Raw genomic sequence first — 14,278 nt, 5'->3', positions numbered from 1 at the left:
AAACAACATACTCGGAGTCCGGGCGTCACCCCATCTCTGGCGGTGAAGGGGTGACCAAGGGATTATAATTAGGTGCATGAACGTCGCTCACTATTGTATAGAACTATACCCTACAGCTATCGAACGACGTTCCCTGCCGAAAGCGAAATTTAAAAAAGTAATTATATTTTCTATAAAATTCTATTATGTAGAACAAAAACTGTGTAATCATTTTGATATCCCGAAATGTGGAAAACCGTGTTTAATAAAATTGTTGCTAACGTTTTGTTATATAACAAACGACATGTGTTGGTACTATCCTGTCCTTTGACCTTAACCCTGTCATGCCTAGAGCCTTTTGTAAGCGATTTATTATGACCTAGCGTTTCACGTCAAGCACAGATATGTGGTCTCATATTTCAGGAACTGGTTTCAAATCTTTTTGTGTAATAATTTATTAAAAAGCTCAAATTCAATAGAAATTGAAATACAAATTGTTTGTTACGTAATAAAAGTTTTAAAAGGTTAACATATTTGCGCACGACAAAATGTTGAAAAAAAAACAAGTGAAAAATATTATGAAATCAATGAGTCATGTACCACCTGGTATCGTAAAAAATAAACCTATGAAAGTAGATTTATTTATTTTGCATACTGCGTTGCATGTATTATCGACCGGATGAAATACGTATCTTATCTTACTCACATATTACGCATAAACCAGAAATAATCGATATAGTGTGATGCAAACATGTTTTTTTGACTGGCGAAGATAAAGCTAAATGCACTCGTCATCTGTTGAAAAAACCGACTACAATAATAGATAACCTCAAGTTCATTATCTCCGCCGACACGTGTAAGTTTGGAGGCCACACGAATTATTACACACGAAAATAAAATGCACTTGTACTGTAATATATTTTGTGTATATTTCTTCGTCTACGCGTGCAGTTGATGAACGTCACGGCGAATGGGTTTTGGCTAAGCTCCGGATTTTTTATGTGCTCTCGCAGTCGTAGGGTTGAATTAGAAATATTGATGGTTTTTATTTACTCCGCATTTATTACACACGGTTTTAATTTAACCTTCACAAAAATGTTAATTTTCTTTTCGGACGGATTGTTAAATAAATCTTGTAATTAGTAACGAAAATGTAGTTTAGATTTGTATGTGTGTTTGTGTAGTCTAAACAAGAGTGATACATTTTTTTTTCATTTTAATTATTACAAATTTTATTAAAACCTTGTGCAATGTTAAGTTAAAACCGTTTTTCTGTAAAGGAAAAATAATTTCTAAGTAGATACAGGAAAAATAAACACTATTGTTAAATAAAAAAAAACATGGTCAAACCCGCAAAAAATCACCAATATGCATCGAGCGTTAGCGACAGTCAAAAAAATTGATAATATGTATCGCAAACATTGCCAAAAAAATATAATACAGCGGCAATTTATCGCAATACCGTGTCAACGACCTGTTTATCTCTTTAGCAAGATTCGCGGACATGCACGCTTGCTTATGACATTATATAGTTAGGTATTAGGTGATAAATTGTGATAATAAAATTCCTGGGTTACGAAACACGTACCTAGTTCAAATACAGATGTTAAAAATCATTAAGGTAATTTTTAGGTAGTTATCCGACATGTTTGTATCACATCTCTTATTACGTAATTAAAAATCCTTATCAAAATCGGCAGTTACAAAGTACAAAGATCGAATTAACTGAGTTACATTCCGATTAGACGATTTACCCGTAGCATACCTTACTTAAGATAACCTAGACCATATATAGTCTTAGTTTGTGCATTAGTGAATTAAAAGCGTAGCTGATAACAATCTAGGCTTACTACGAAACACGTACGGTGTCGTTCCATGGTTTGATTGATTCAGAAGGCTATGTACGCACCGAGCGCGAATCCTACGCGCGTAGTAACCCATTTTCCCCGCTTCACTGACTAGATAAATAACTGATAACAAATGATTAAAGCTACTATGCATAATTTACTCGACTGTAAACGGGTGAACAAAACCTTGATCTACCTAAACTTTTTGTTTATTTCCTAGACCCGGGAAACTGACATTGAAATTGGTATAATAAGTTTATTTGAGTATTGAATAAAAGTCTTGTAATGCAATATTTTGTTAAATGTGTTATTGTAAGAACTTAATTCATGAATCTATCGGAAAGGCTTGACTAAGCTCACGATTAAGGCTCATATTCCATTATTATTATTATTTATTATTATTATTATGGTCTTATGACGCGACGGGTATTGTCAAATAAGTATAATCAGCTTTTGATAAAAAAATAGCGCTCAAATACTGTGTATATTAATATTATTCTAAAATTCCGAATTAGAATGATAATATTTGCATATCATAAAACGATTGCATACCATTATATCAAGGAAAAAACAAACTTTATCTGAACTATAAAACAATACAAGTACTCGCTGTTAAATAATTGAAAGTGAAGTGTTTGTCCCAAAGACAGCCTAATTAACAAATTAAGCGGAGTTTATGTTAAACGCAAATTAGTTACAATTTAATCGCTTTACATCCGGTAGGGACGTTTGACTCGAAAGTTTATGATCTGTTCATAAATATTAAGATGATGGCTTAGTAACAAGGTCTACAAAATGATTTTTCTTTGTAATATACCAAGATTTTAATAAATACGGACAACATTACATACATTGTTCTGAACCCAAAGGAAGTTGCTAAAGCATTAGGAATTCAGATACAACGAAGGTACCACAAACACCCTGCCCCTTATTGATAAAATGAATCCGAAACTAATTTAATTAACGTTTTAAAACAAGGTTATAAAACCATAACTCTATATACGAGATTTTAATAAGAATTTAATTTTAATGAAGCGTGTAGTTAAGAAAAAATTAAAGGGTTCGTTTTCAGCATTATTTTTGTGACACAAAATCAGCTCTACTCGCAATCACCCGTGATCATATTTAAGAACTCTGGTTAGGTCAAAATCTAGGCAAGCGATCGATATGAAACTAGTAAGCAAGTAGAGAAACCGTAGAAAAAAATGTCTCTTATTTTGATTCATTATTGTTCGATATAAGGAAAATATATGCGTTTTTATAACAGAGATATTCAAATAAAGGCCTCGGTTTTTCGAGTAGATCGTGGCAATTAACAAGTTAGTGATATATTTGTACGACAATACCTATGCGCCATTGGCCTCGGATTCCAACTGCAAATTTTTAGACCAATAGAGCTATTTCAGTTCTGTTATTATTTTTAATTATAAATAGGAAGTTTTAAGTAACGTTATTTTTTTTGGGTTGTTGAATATAACCATCATAGATAACTATACTACGAGCAGTATTTTCTTTACAAAATTCTTTTATTCGGGTATGCTGGATCATTGATGATAAAATAACATGTCAGTAAAGTGATCGACAAAAATTGAGTTTGCTTTATAGAAGGAACGCTGACTGAGAGTTTAAAGTGTCATATTTGCCTGAAAATCAATCGTTAAACAAATTGAACCAACGGTGGCTCGGAATGGAACATTGTTCACATACGTTAGTATGTAGTTATGTTGTTTTTTTTATATTGAACACTTACCTTCGCAGTACAGAGTAACGTCGGCAAGACTCTCGGAGTTCCAGAGATTTGCGAACGATGTGGCCAGGTTTGACCCGAAGCTGTTCCATTTGAGGCAGTACTGCTGCTGCTGGGAGTCCATGCCCGGGCCGCCTCGTATACCTGCCCTGTAATGGAAGTTATACGTTAAAACTAGGGAAATTATAAAATAAGTCAACTAAATTTAGTATTGAAATAAAATAAAAACTAACTTAAGTGGTTTCTTAGTATGTTAACTGTTTAATTAAAAGGAGAAAATTAGGATGAATTACATATTTCTAAAGTTTAATTTTCAGGTTAATTTAGACACCTAACAAAACGTTTTCGTATCACCATCTCTACAATCTTCTCGCTATAGGAAAATCTAACGTTTAACTAATAAAATGAAGGGGTTTTCCATAATTTCATTGTTATAGGCTTGCTAAAGGTCGGGGGTGAACCACCGATGCATGATCGATGCCGCCCGCTCGCTGAATACGTAATATCCTGGATTCCCACGGCCACTGCCCCGATTATGTAGAGGGAATAAAATTATTGAAGCCCATTGTTGGCTATGGGAATACCGTACAATGCGTCTTAAATGAAAATCGTACCGTAAACCTTGGTATAGTTAAGTTTATTCAGAGCATTAAAATAAATATGGTGATAAAATTGTATATGTTTTCTTATTTTTTATTTCCTATGCGTTCCAAAATAAACTCGTCATATTGAAATAAATCTGTATGATTTTCCGATGACGCGAGCAATCCTGACTCATAAAACACGCGATATGCGACAACTTTTATCCTTAAACGTGAAATTGGGATGCATAATGCATTTTTTTGTACAATTTATTTAAGCAACAGTAGAAATTATTTCAGTCTTGAGGCTTTTTTAATTTCACCTACACAAATAGATGCTACTAATTAAAATCCATGAATAAAGTAACGCAAACAATGATCAGTAATTATTTTCTTCGATATAATTATAGAATAGAGCAAACTATGTCATGGACGAATGAAAATGGTTATAATACTTTGAAATGCATGTAAGTGAGCAGGTGCAGTGAATGTTCAACCACTATTGATTGACCTGGTAACCTATTTCAACGCAAGTGCTGCGCTCCGAACCTATAATTAATTAATTAAAACGCTTGTTAATACGAGACCTTTGTTGTGTACTCAGGATATAATTATAGAGCTTTTCTTTAACCCTCGAATTGGAGTTAGATTTTTTACGTTGGAAAATTGGTTAACAATTTGTTATCGACTTAAAATAATATTTTCGATGGCTTTATATTTGCTTAACTGTTAAAACAATTATGTTACTTAAAATAGAACATTCTTATTTATACTTCTTGAAACTTTGTGCAGTAAAAATACACCGAACAACGTAATACAAATACTCCAAGTTTACAATTAAATGATAAAACTCTATCATTTAATGAGAATGTAAGCCTTATGTGGGTTTCTAAGTACTAAACTCTACATTCTAAGGGTCTATTCTAGCAAATTGTTATTAATATGTGCGCTAAAGTTGGAAAATTTAATATTCAAAATGGATTCAAACGTCGCCAAACTATGTACCCTTTCAGGCGATAAGGATTAACTTCAATTTTTAATGGGGATTACTTAATTGTTAATACATGAGCTTTAAATCTAAATGTTTAAATAAATTGCAAAAGATGGTAAAGGAAATTAAGTAAACGTTAGCTAAATGCACTTTTAAAAACTAAAAAGCACCGACTAAATCACATAAAAAAATTAATTAACAGAAAATTAAGCATTGTTATAACTAGGTCATTACATAAAAGCGATTAAAATATTATAAGCACTACCACGTGACCTAAAAAGCTTCTCAGACCCGGCTTTCAGGTACTATTAATATTCGTATCGATCGTCCACACACTCAAATCCTAATACTAAAAAAGATAATTCTACGCCGACATAAATAAACGCAAAATTAAAGTAGACCCTTCTAATTAAAAGATGAATAAGACGATTGTCAGTAACACTACGCTACGCTATAAACGGATCAGTGATAGCATGTTATTATTAGCACAGGTGGGTGATAAGCCTGACCGTCTTGACACAATGCCGGAGTCACTTACTAACACATCGTAGGAAGCTCGAACGATACCACACTGCATCCGTAATTCAGAGGAACTTAAATAAAAAAAAACAAATGCTTAACAAGATTCACATCACTACGTGCGAATATAATATTTATTTCAACAAACAAGCAACACATACACAGGTTACATCATTTATAACTCATCCGTACCTAGCCTTCTTGTGGTTTTTACTCATCTTCTCTCCCTCCTCCAGAATTTGTTTTGACACCAAAGTGGAATACTTCTAGTACTCAGTAATCTAATTCCCTAGTTCTCAAAGAGAACACGATTTGATTCTAATGTCAACCGAAATAGTCGTTACAAGACTCGAAAAGTTATGTCTCGTACTAAAACAGAATGAACAATACCGTGTTTTGAATTACCATAATTTGGTAGTCAACGAACCGTGATAGATTTACTAAACAAAGTAGGATCCGAGCGACACCTTCGCGGATAGCGCACTCCCGACCGCGAACCGAGCTCGCTGCCGTAGCGGCGTAGAGTCACTACGGCAGGTTATAACGAGCGACGAACAAAGGTACGCACACTGCACCGACAGTCAATACGTTATCGATTCGATTCCCATCAGCTCCGTTACAGCCTAACTGTATATTTGCATGCGTGCAAGTATACCGGGCCGGTTAACTCTGAACCACGATGACTCTATTAGCGTCCCCCTTTCGGGGGCAATTGGTAGCGGATGCGGGCCGAGGGGCAGGCCTAGTTAGGCTGGTTGAAATGGAATTTCGGTTGCGACCCGGTTCCGGCATGCAGCACACGCGCAAGCGTACTAGCCGAGGGCCGCGGGGCGAGCGGGGGGCGGCTGCACCGAGTTGCGCAAACTGCCGCAGCGGTCACTCTGCAAGAGCGCTACAGAGTAACTGAAGTCAAATATTACCAGTACGATGAATTGCTCTTCTACTATGCTATGTATATCACACAATACATTCACGACGCACCCTTCTTGGGGACTCCGTCATGTTTGGATCTAATACATCTTTGATGTTTAAAATTGAAAGTTATGATCGAATGCTACGAATAATATTTGTTACGAATTCGCTTTTTTAGGCGTAACGCTGATTGTGCAACTAGTAAAATTTAGAGAAGAAATATACCTCTAGATAAGCGTAACTTTAAATCGATTGATCTAAATTAATTTATAACGCTAGCTCGACCTATATTCATATTGTTTGTTTATATGTCTCAATTAGATACGATTTACGATCGAGTTCAGACGTAAAATAATAACACAAACAAATATCATAGTTCGTGATAGCCTTAATATTTTTACGACTGGAGTTTTAATTAAGACATTAGATACAGTACGTTTGAATACTATTAAATAGTTCATTCATACATGAAGACCGCAAACGGTCCATGAATCACTTGTCATTGTAATTTTTATTCAACTACATTGATGCAAATTAGTTGTAGAACTTTTGGTTTGATAACCTGTATTTTTTACTCTATGTGACTCTAGTCCTAGTGTAATTTGAAATGTTGGTAGTGATTTTGTGTCTGTGTGCAATGCCCGGGCCTAACGGTGTTTAGACAAAGGCCTGCATCGAGCGGCTCGTAACTATTGCAGTGGGTTCCCATAGCCCTTCGCCCTCCTCCCTCCCTCGGCTACGCAACTATAACTATAACTACACGGTGTACGCTCGCGGAGAAAGTACAAAGCAGTTTTGTGATGCAAGCTTTTATTATCGACTATTTTAACGTTTTGTACAAATATGCTAAATTAGATTTTGGTTTTTTTAATGTTATGTTTAGGTTATTTCTTAGGTGATTTTATCGTGAAGATTTGTTTTGAAATTATTAGATTGAATGAAAATGCTGAAATATTTATTATTGTGAATTGATATTGAAATGAAACGACTTTTACGGATTTTATCGCGGTTTAATTTTTGGTTTTAGTTCCCGACGTTTCGACACCTTTGCAGGTATCATGGTCACGGGCAGACTCAAAAACGTCGGGAACTAAAACCAAAAATTAAACCGCGATAAAATCCGTAAAAGTCGTTTCATTTCAATGTCTAACATTCGCGTAAACCTAAGAAACCACTGTGAATTGATATGTTATAGGCTGTCCAGAGTTTGAGCTTATCGCATATATTACACAGAGGTTAAATTGAATGAATTTAAATTAAAGCGTTTTGAGAATATTGTACACCTTTTAGATAGACGACGTCACATTACTGGTAATATTTGCAATAAATTTGCATTTGTTAACTGTAATCAACATTCGAATAATTTTTGTAAAAATATTGCAACGGGAATTCAATGGGAATTTCTTTTTAACTACGGAACAGAAAGAATATGAAAAATTACTTTCGTCGACCTCTTATCAGCCAAGAAATATTATTAGTAAATATATGTATTCGAAGATAACAAGCAACAAATAAATTACTTATCTAACGCATTATAGTTATAATTAAAAAATAGTTATCAAAATCTTATCAAAAGTTTCTGAATTTTATTCTAAACACTCGACAAACACGTGCCATTAGCAGAAGACAATAGTATACAGTGCTCAGTACTTCCAAAAACAACGGCAACTTTTTTTAGGTCAGTGAAGTCAGACGACTGTAGAAAATGCATTCAATTATAAAGCCAACTACTCACTATTGGATGACGTAAAAAGAAGCACTTACTAATAAGATTTGTATCAACTACAGGTATAGTTATTGTAAATTCCACATTAATGGAATTATTAAAATAATTTTATATTTATATTTAAATATTAAGTATGAAAGAATATGTCTATAATTGTTTTATGATAATAATTCGGAACAAGACAGGTAAAAATGAAATGTTTTGAAACTAATTTTGTGATTCTCTAAAAGCACCAACTGAAATATTAATAAGTCAAAACATGTAACTACTTGTGACATAAATTGATTTATGAGTAATGTATAATAATGAGTAATAGCTAACCAAAACCGGCGTCCGGATATCCAAAACACCATTTAAATAAAAATATTACGAACACGTGCTTGCACTCAAGTCCAGCGCCGCGTTTTTATATTTTTGACAGTCAATTGTCATGATGACATTTATATTTTTTTTATTTTTTATGGCGTTTCAATAGTCTTCGTATGATTAATGTAGGTTTAATTACGGCTTCGATTTTCAAAATTTTGCTCGTATTTTGTAAAAGAGGTTGAATTATATTCCTGTTTATGAGACACTTGAAGTAAATTTATCCTTCTTTTTATGAAACTTTGTATCGGAAAGCAATTTTTTCTTAATACTGCCATTTTTTTTTACTAATGTACTTTAACTTTGGATTAGAAATTGTACATTGATTTGTACTAAAATCTTCTTATTTTTCAGATCGCTTGTAAGATAACTTGCATTGTTTAGGTGCTGCGTCGCTCGTGTGTGCCCGGCCCTCGGATTCCTAACGCACGACGTAGTATTACGCAAGCAGTGTCGAAATCCGACGCACTGCGAGAACGGGTTTCATAAATTCCCACACGACAACTAGATGCAGTGATTCGGTGCATGTTGGAAAGTTTGTTTCGTTAGTATTAGAGTTTTGCGGAAGACAACTTATACGCGTAATAGAAAGAAATGGCAATAAATACCTTTATACTTTTTTGCTTAATAATTATTTTTTTCGCTAGTTCTACACAATATTTAGCCATTAATAGGTATTCTATACAAAAAAACTTGAAAAAACATCATAAAAAGTGACCTTCTAGAAAGTTTAATGTCGAAAATTACGATTTCAATAATCTAGTACAAATAAAGTCATAAGTACAAGTTATTTTACTGTTCTTAAAACATTCGCATTGAAAAAATGCTCATCCACCAACATGCACAGGTTACACAACAAAGCTGCAATAAAGAGTAATCTATCAATCCGACCAGTATATCTTGGACCGTAATAGATCGCTAACCAGAGTAGTTGTTGGTAACCCATCGCTAGTACTCCATCCTGTTGACGTAATAGCAACCTTTAACGACAATCACGCGTAGGAAACAAGTGACCTATTCTAGAGACGACCTATACGGGGCATGCATATTTACTTGTAATATACATTCAGGATCGGATTTAGTTTTGGGATAGTCGAAAATCTGACAAACAAAATTGTTTTTTTATGAATTAGCTACATTTTTTTAAAGGCCGCTTTGTTCTTCGAATAAATAAAATACACCATTGTTTTCCAATAACCTCATAGTGTATTCCGAAATTGGTAGTGAAAACTTATTTTTTTATATACGAGATGACAAAAGTCGTAGAGATTTCAATTTCAAGGTAGAGGACAAGTTTTGAAAAATTGAAAATTAATTAAAAAAATATTAATCATTTACTCAATTCATGATCAAATATTTGAAAAAAATCACCGTCTACCCCTCGTTACCATCCAAACTCCATCTATAAACAAAACTCGTATAAACCTCAATACACGAACTTATACTAAAAACTAGGCAGGTAACACAAAGCGCAAAGCCGCTTTGCATTGCAAACAAAAAAAAAACTTTCTAATGCAACGTTTTTCCGGTACAACCACGCCAGGCCTCCGGGCCCGTCAAAATAGAAAGTTGCATGAAACGCGTTGCAATGCGTACGGATAGCGCAGCGCCGAAATGCGAAGATACACGACCAAAATAAAGATAGCTAAGACTGGTTGATGGCTTTTATAGAAATATCTATACTAATACATAAAGCTGAAGACTTTGTTTGTTTGTTTGTTTGAACGCGCTAATCTCAGGAACTACTGGTCCAAATTGAAACATTATTTTTGTGTTGAATAGACCATTCATCGAGGAAGGCTTTAGGCTATAAACCATCACGCTGCGACTAATAGGAGCGAAGTTACGATGGAAAATGTGAAAAAAAAACAGGGCAGGTATAAATCATAACTTATATATATATTCTACCCACGGGGACGAAGTCGCGGGCAACAGCTAGTCTTATATATCAAGACTGAATCAGTGCTTTACTGGTTGCTACTTTTAATCATTACCGTGACGAATAATTTTTATTCTTCAACTTGCATTGTATGTTATGTACTTTGACAGTTTTTTTTTCAAGTATATGCCTTTATCTAAAAGTTGTTTTTTTAAACATTTAAAATTTCGTATTGTCCTTTAATACAGCAGTGGAATATTAATAATCCGTTTGATGTAAGTATAATCTCGAATCCCATTATTATAGTTCAATTTAATAATCTTGAAAGATATTATATGAATAGTTTACAATACTATTACAGAATCACTATATCAAAAACAATTGTACCAAGAAGGCAACATCACCTGCGCATCTACCTGCACATGCGTGCGCGCAGATGCGAACCAGTGCGTGCATTATGAAGTAAGCCTTTCACTCACTGCAGTTGAAAGCAGAGCCTTTCTCCAACATAACGGCACTAACCAGGGACCACACTAATTCATAGCTAATTACTCTTTTTGACAACACTAATTACACAATTATTTATCAACTTAATCCAAAAAAAATAAAGTTTCGTAGCGCAAATAAATCCTCCTTGTTTATGCGTTTTTGTATTGTTCTGAATGACGTCATTCTTGTTGTTGTTCCAAACGTGTTTTCATCGCAGAAATTTTCTGTCGCGTGGTGCAATCAATGAATAATATCAAAGATAACAAAAACAATTTGTAATCTGCACTAAAAAACATATATTCCTGTTGCATCGTATTTCACGTTGTCTTCTGCTGTAAATGTGGTGCAACTTTACAAATTACCATATTGTTTGTTAGTAAGCATATACAAAGTAAAATATTCGTATAAAATTAAGCCTGTTTATTATATCGCCTATTAAATCGTTAATGGCTTTTTAAAATCAACCGGGCGCCTAATTGCTACCAATAACACCTTACGGAAAGTGGGACGGAAGCAATATTTATAGTTATCCAGAAAGGGCGCATTGATTGCACAATCTTATGAAGCTGTGAGAAGGCTACGAGGCCCTACCTACTGCATCAATTTGACCAAACTTCGTGTAATAACTGGGCGTAATATGACCATTTATAATTGTCTCATAATAGCCAATTTAATACCCATAAATATTATGTTTGATAAATGTCTGTCAAGCATTTAGTGACGTAACGTCAGCGCCTAAGAATTTCGATGCCAAAATCTTCTGAACACAACAAGAGATATTTTTAAAGAGCTTTTATTACTTGTAGATTAAAAAAAAAAGAAACCGAATCGAAAACTTTGATTAATTGGCCATTCGAGTTGTCTATAGAACGGTGAATGCATTAAACAAATACCGAGAATGAACGTTAGACCACCAACACCGGTATGAATATCGGGTTCGTAGAAAGGAGGAAGGATCTGCCGAGTTTTTGATGCAACAGAAATCCTCGCGTATTTTCGGATTGATATAACTGGATAGTTTATATAACTTCAATTAAGAAAGAGACTTTTTGTGGGCAAACATGAAGCAAGATTTAACAAATTATAGATTTGGTACAAAGTATAGATGTGGTAAACATTCATTAACTTTATTACCATAACAAGCCCTTTAAATGTCGATATTTGACAAATGTTTGAACAAGAGCGCATTATAACACAACTTAATCATAACGCAATCGGCGAATACATAAAAATGTCCAACTTCTTAATAGCAAGTATGTATGTTGCCCAACATAGTGTTGAAGAGGAAATTGTCTTGCAATGAATCAAATAAGTCATTAAAAGTACCGAAAGCCATAAAATTACGTAGCGAAACTTGACCGGTAATAGTAGCATTCATGGATGACAACTTTCATACAATTGCATAATTGTTTTAATGATATATTTTAGACATATTTTTAAACTTAATAATAGACTTGCGTAGCGTTATGATTGAGTTGTTTATAATTAAATTAAAGACGTATTAAATTAAAGAAGTATAATTAAACCATTATGTCCAAGTTTAACTACGTAGCCTGCAAAAACTGAGTTAACGAAATCAATGTACATTTTCTTCTTTCTCCGCGAGATTCAGTCCGCTTATTTGAGTCAATATTTATCGTTCCGTTATTAAATGTTTGAGGAACACAATTATCTACGGCGGATACATTTTTAATCCCCACATCAATTCCGCATTACCATTAAAATGTAATAATACCAGATCCCACCGTGTTCCGTGTAGGGTGGCCAAAATAATGCAACGACCGGACCGACAACTCCCTTTTGTAAAGAAAATAATCCTTGACCTGATTTTTTCCCGAAACCAGATGGTCAACCAGTTTTAGGAGTGTCCCACACAGGTTAAATTACTTATTGTTACCACAAAATAATAATTAGAATGTGCAACGTAATTTCTCGTTCTAACAAAAGTTTGTTGACAACAATTGTTATTGTTTGCTGAGCGATTTTGAACCCTATGTAGTTAGTAAAAAGCTAAATGAACTTCCTGAATTCTTATCTTATGTGAGGGTCGTTTTGTGTGGGTTTACACGTGCGCTGTAGCCTTTATTAACTCTCATCCTAAATTTATTCGACGACAGATGAAAATTACAAAAAGGAATCTCACTCCTAGCCCTAAGACCAAAAATAAGAAACTTGTTTTTAAAAATTTACCATAAAAATACATACACTTGTGAAACATAACCAACTTAAAATTAATCTATCCATTTATTAAATTGCTATAACTCTTCTTCAAACGCATTTGCTCTCGATTTTGTTTTAATTATTAAGATAACCGGTAACATAATTTTTAAGTATACGATTTATGTGCAACTGTTCTAAGTATTAATTAACATTCTTATAACATTATCACGACCACATACCTTGGAGTTTCTCTTCCTGTGTGAAATTTACTATACGATATAATTATTTATAATGTTCTAATATATCAAAGACACAGGTTTTATATTGCAACTATATTTAGTTAATTTACGCAACACATTAGAAATAAAAAGATATTGATCTTCTATGCCCCTTGGCTAAGGTAAGTATTTTTATTGCTGACACAAAAACAATCAATAAATTAAAACCTATATACAATTTTTTGTTAAAACAGACCTAATAACTCTAGGTGTTAGGTCTATAGCTGACTCATAGAACAAAACAAATATTCTACTATTATTTAACGAAAACTTTAATTTTCCTCATATTAATTTGTTTTAGTGGCAACCGTATATATATAATACGATTAAAATAGGTACATTGCATTGACCTATTTAATTTTGTAACCAATAATGAACGCATATGGTACTTCCATGCGTAGTTTTAAGTACTCAGGTCCATTTATTTTTGGTTTGAATAATAAGAATATCGAGTATGCAGTCATCGATATTCAATTGTTTAAACAAAATGCTTTTGCCGTTTTTAACAAATGTGTTTGAAATTTCAGTTATCAAAAATCCTATTTAGCTATTCACAAAATAGAAAATTGAAATCTATACTAATCATATACCATAAATGCAATAAAATAATATACCTACGTAGGCTTTATAACTAGGTAAAGCTTACCCAAACAGAAAGTTGATAACGAACCTTGAGAGAGCCTTCACTTCAATTTCCAATTCCCGATAAACGAAATATTTTATTAAATATTTTTTAGAGTTATTTTCGTCTGTTTTATCCAGCCACCTTGAAAAGGTAGAACAGCTTTTAAGGTTAAAGAAAAC

At 33.6% G+C, this 14,278-nt stretch overlaps 1 protein-coding gene across 2 annotated transcripts in view; it reads right to left on the bottom strand.

Annotated features, from left to right (window-relative positions):
- Nucleotides 1–14,278, bottom strand: part of LOC113493138 (zinc finger protein chinmo-like) — a 48,203-nt gene that overhangs the window by 19,534 nt on the left and 14,391 nt on the right. For both annotated transcript variants that reach the window (XM_026870960.1, XM_026870961.1), the window contains exon 2: nt 3,577–3,722. In XM_026870960.1, the coding sequence (XP_026726761.1) occupies nt 3,577–3,722 (146 nt within the window). The remainder of the gene's footprint in view (nt 1–3,576; nt 3,723–14,278) is intronic.

Source organism: Trichoplusia ni, chromosome 4 (genome assembly GCF_003590095.1).
Source record: "Trichoplusia ni isolate ovarian cell line Hi5 chromosome 4, tn1, whole genome shotgun sequence".
Taxonomy (NCBI): domain Eukaryota; kingdom Metazoa; phylum Arthropoda; class Insecta; order Lepidoptera; family Noctuidae; genus Trichoplusia; species Trichoplusia ni.
This window is presented reverse-complemented; position numbering and strand designations above follow the sequence as displayed.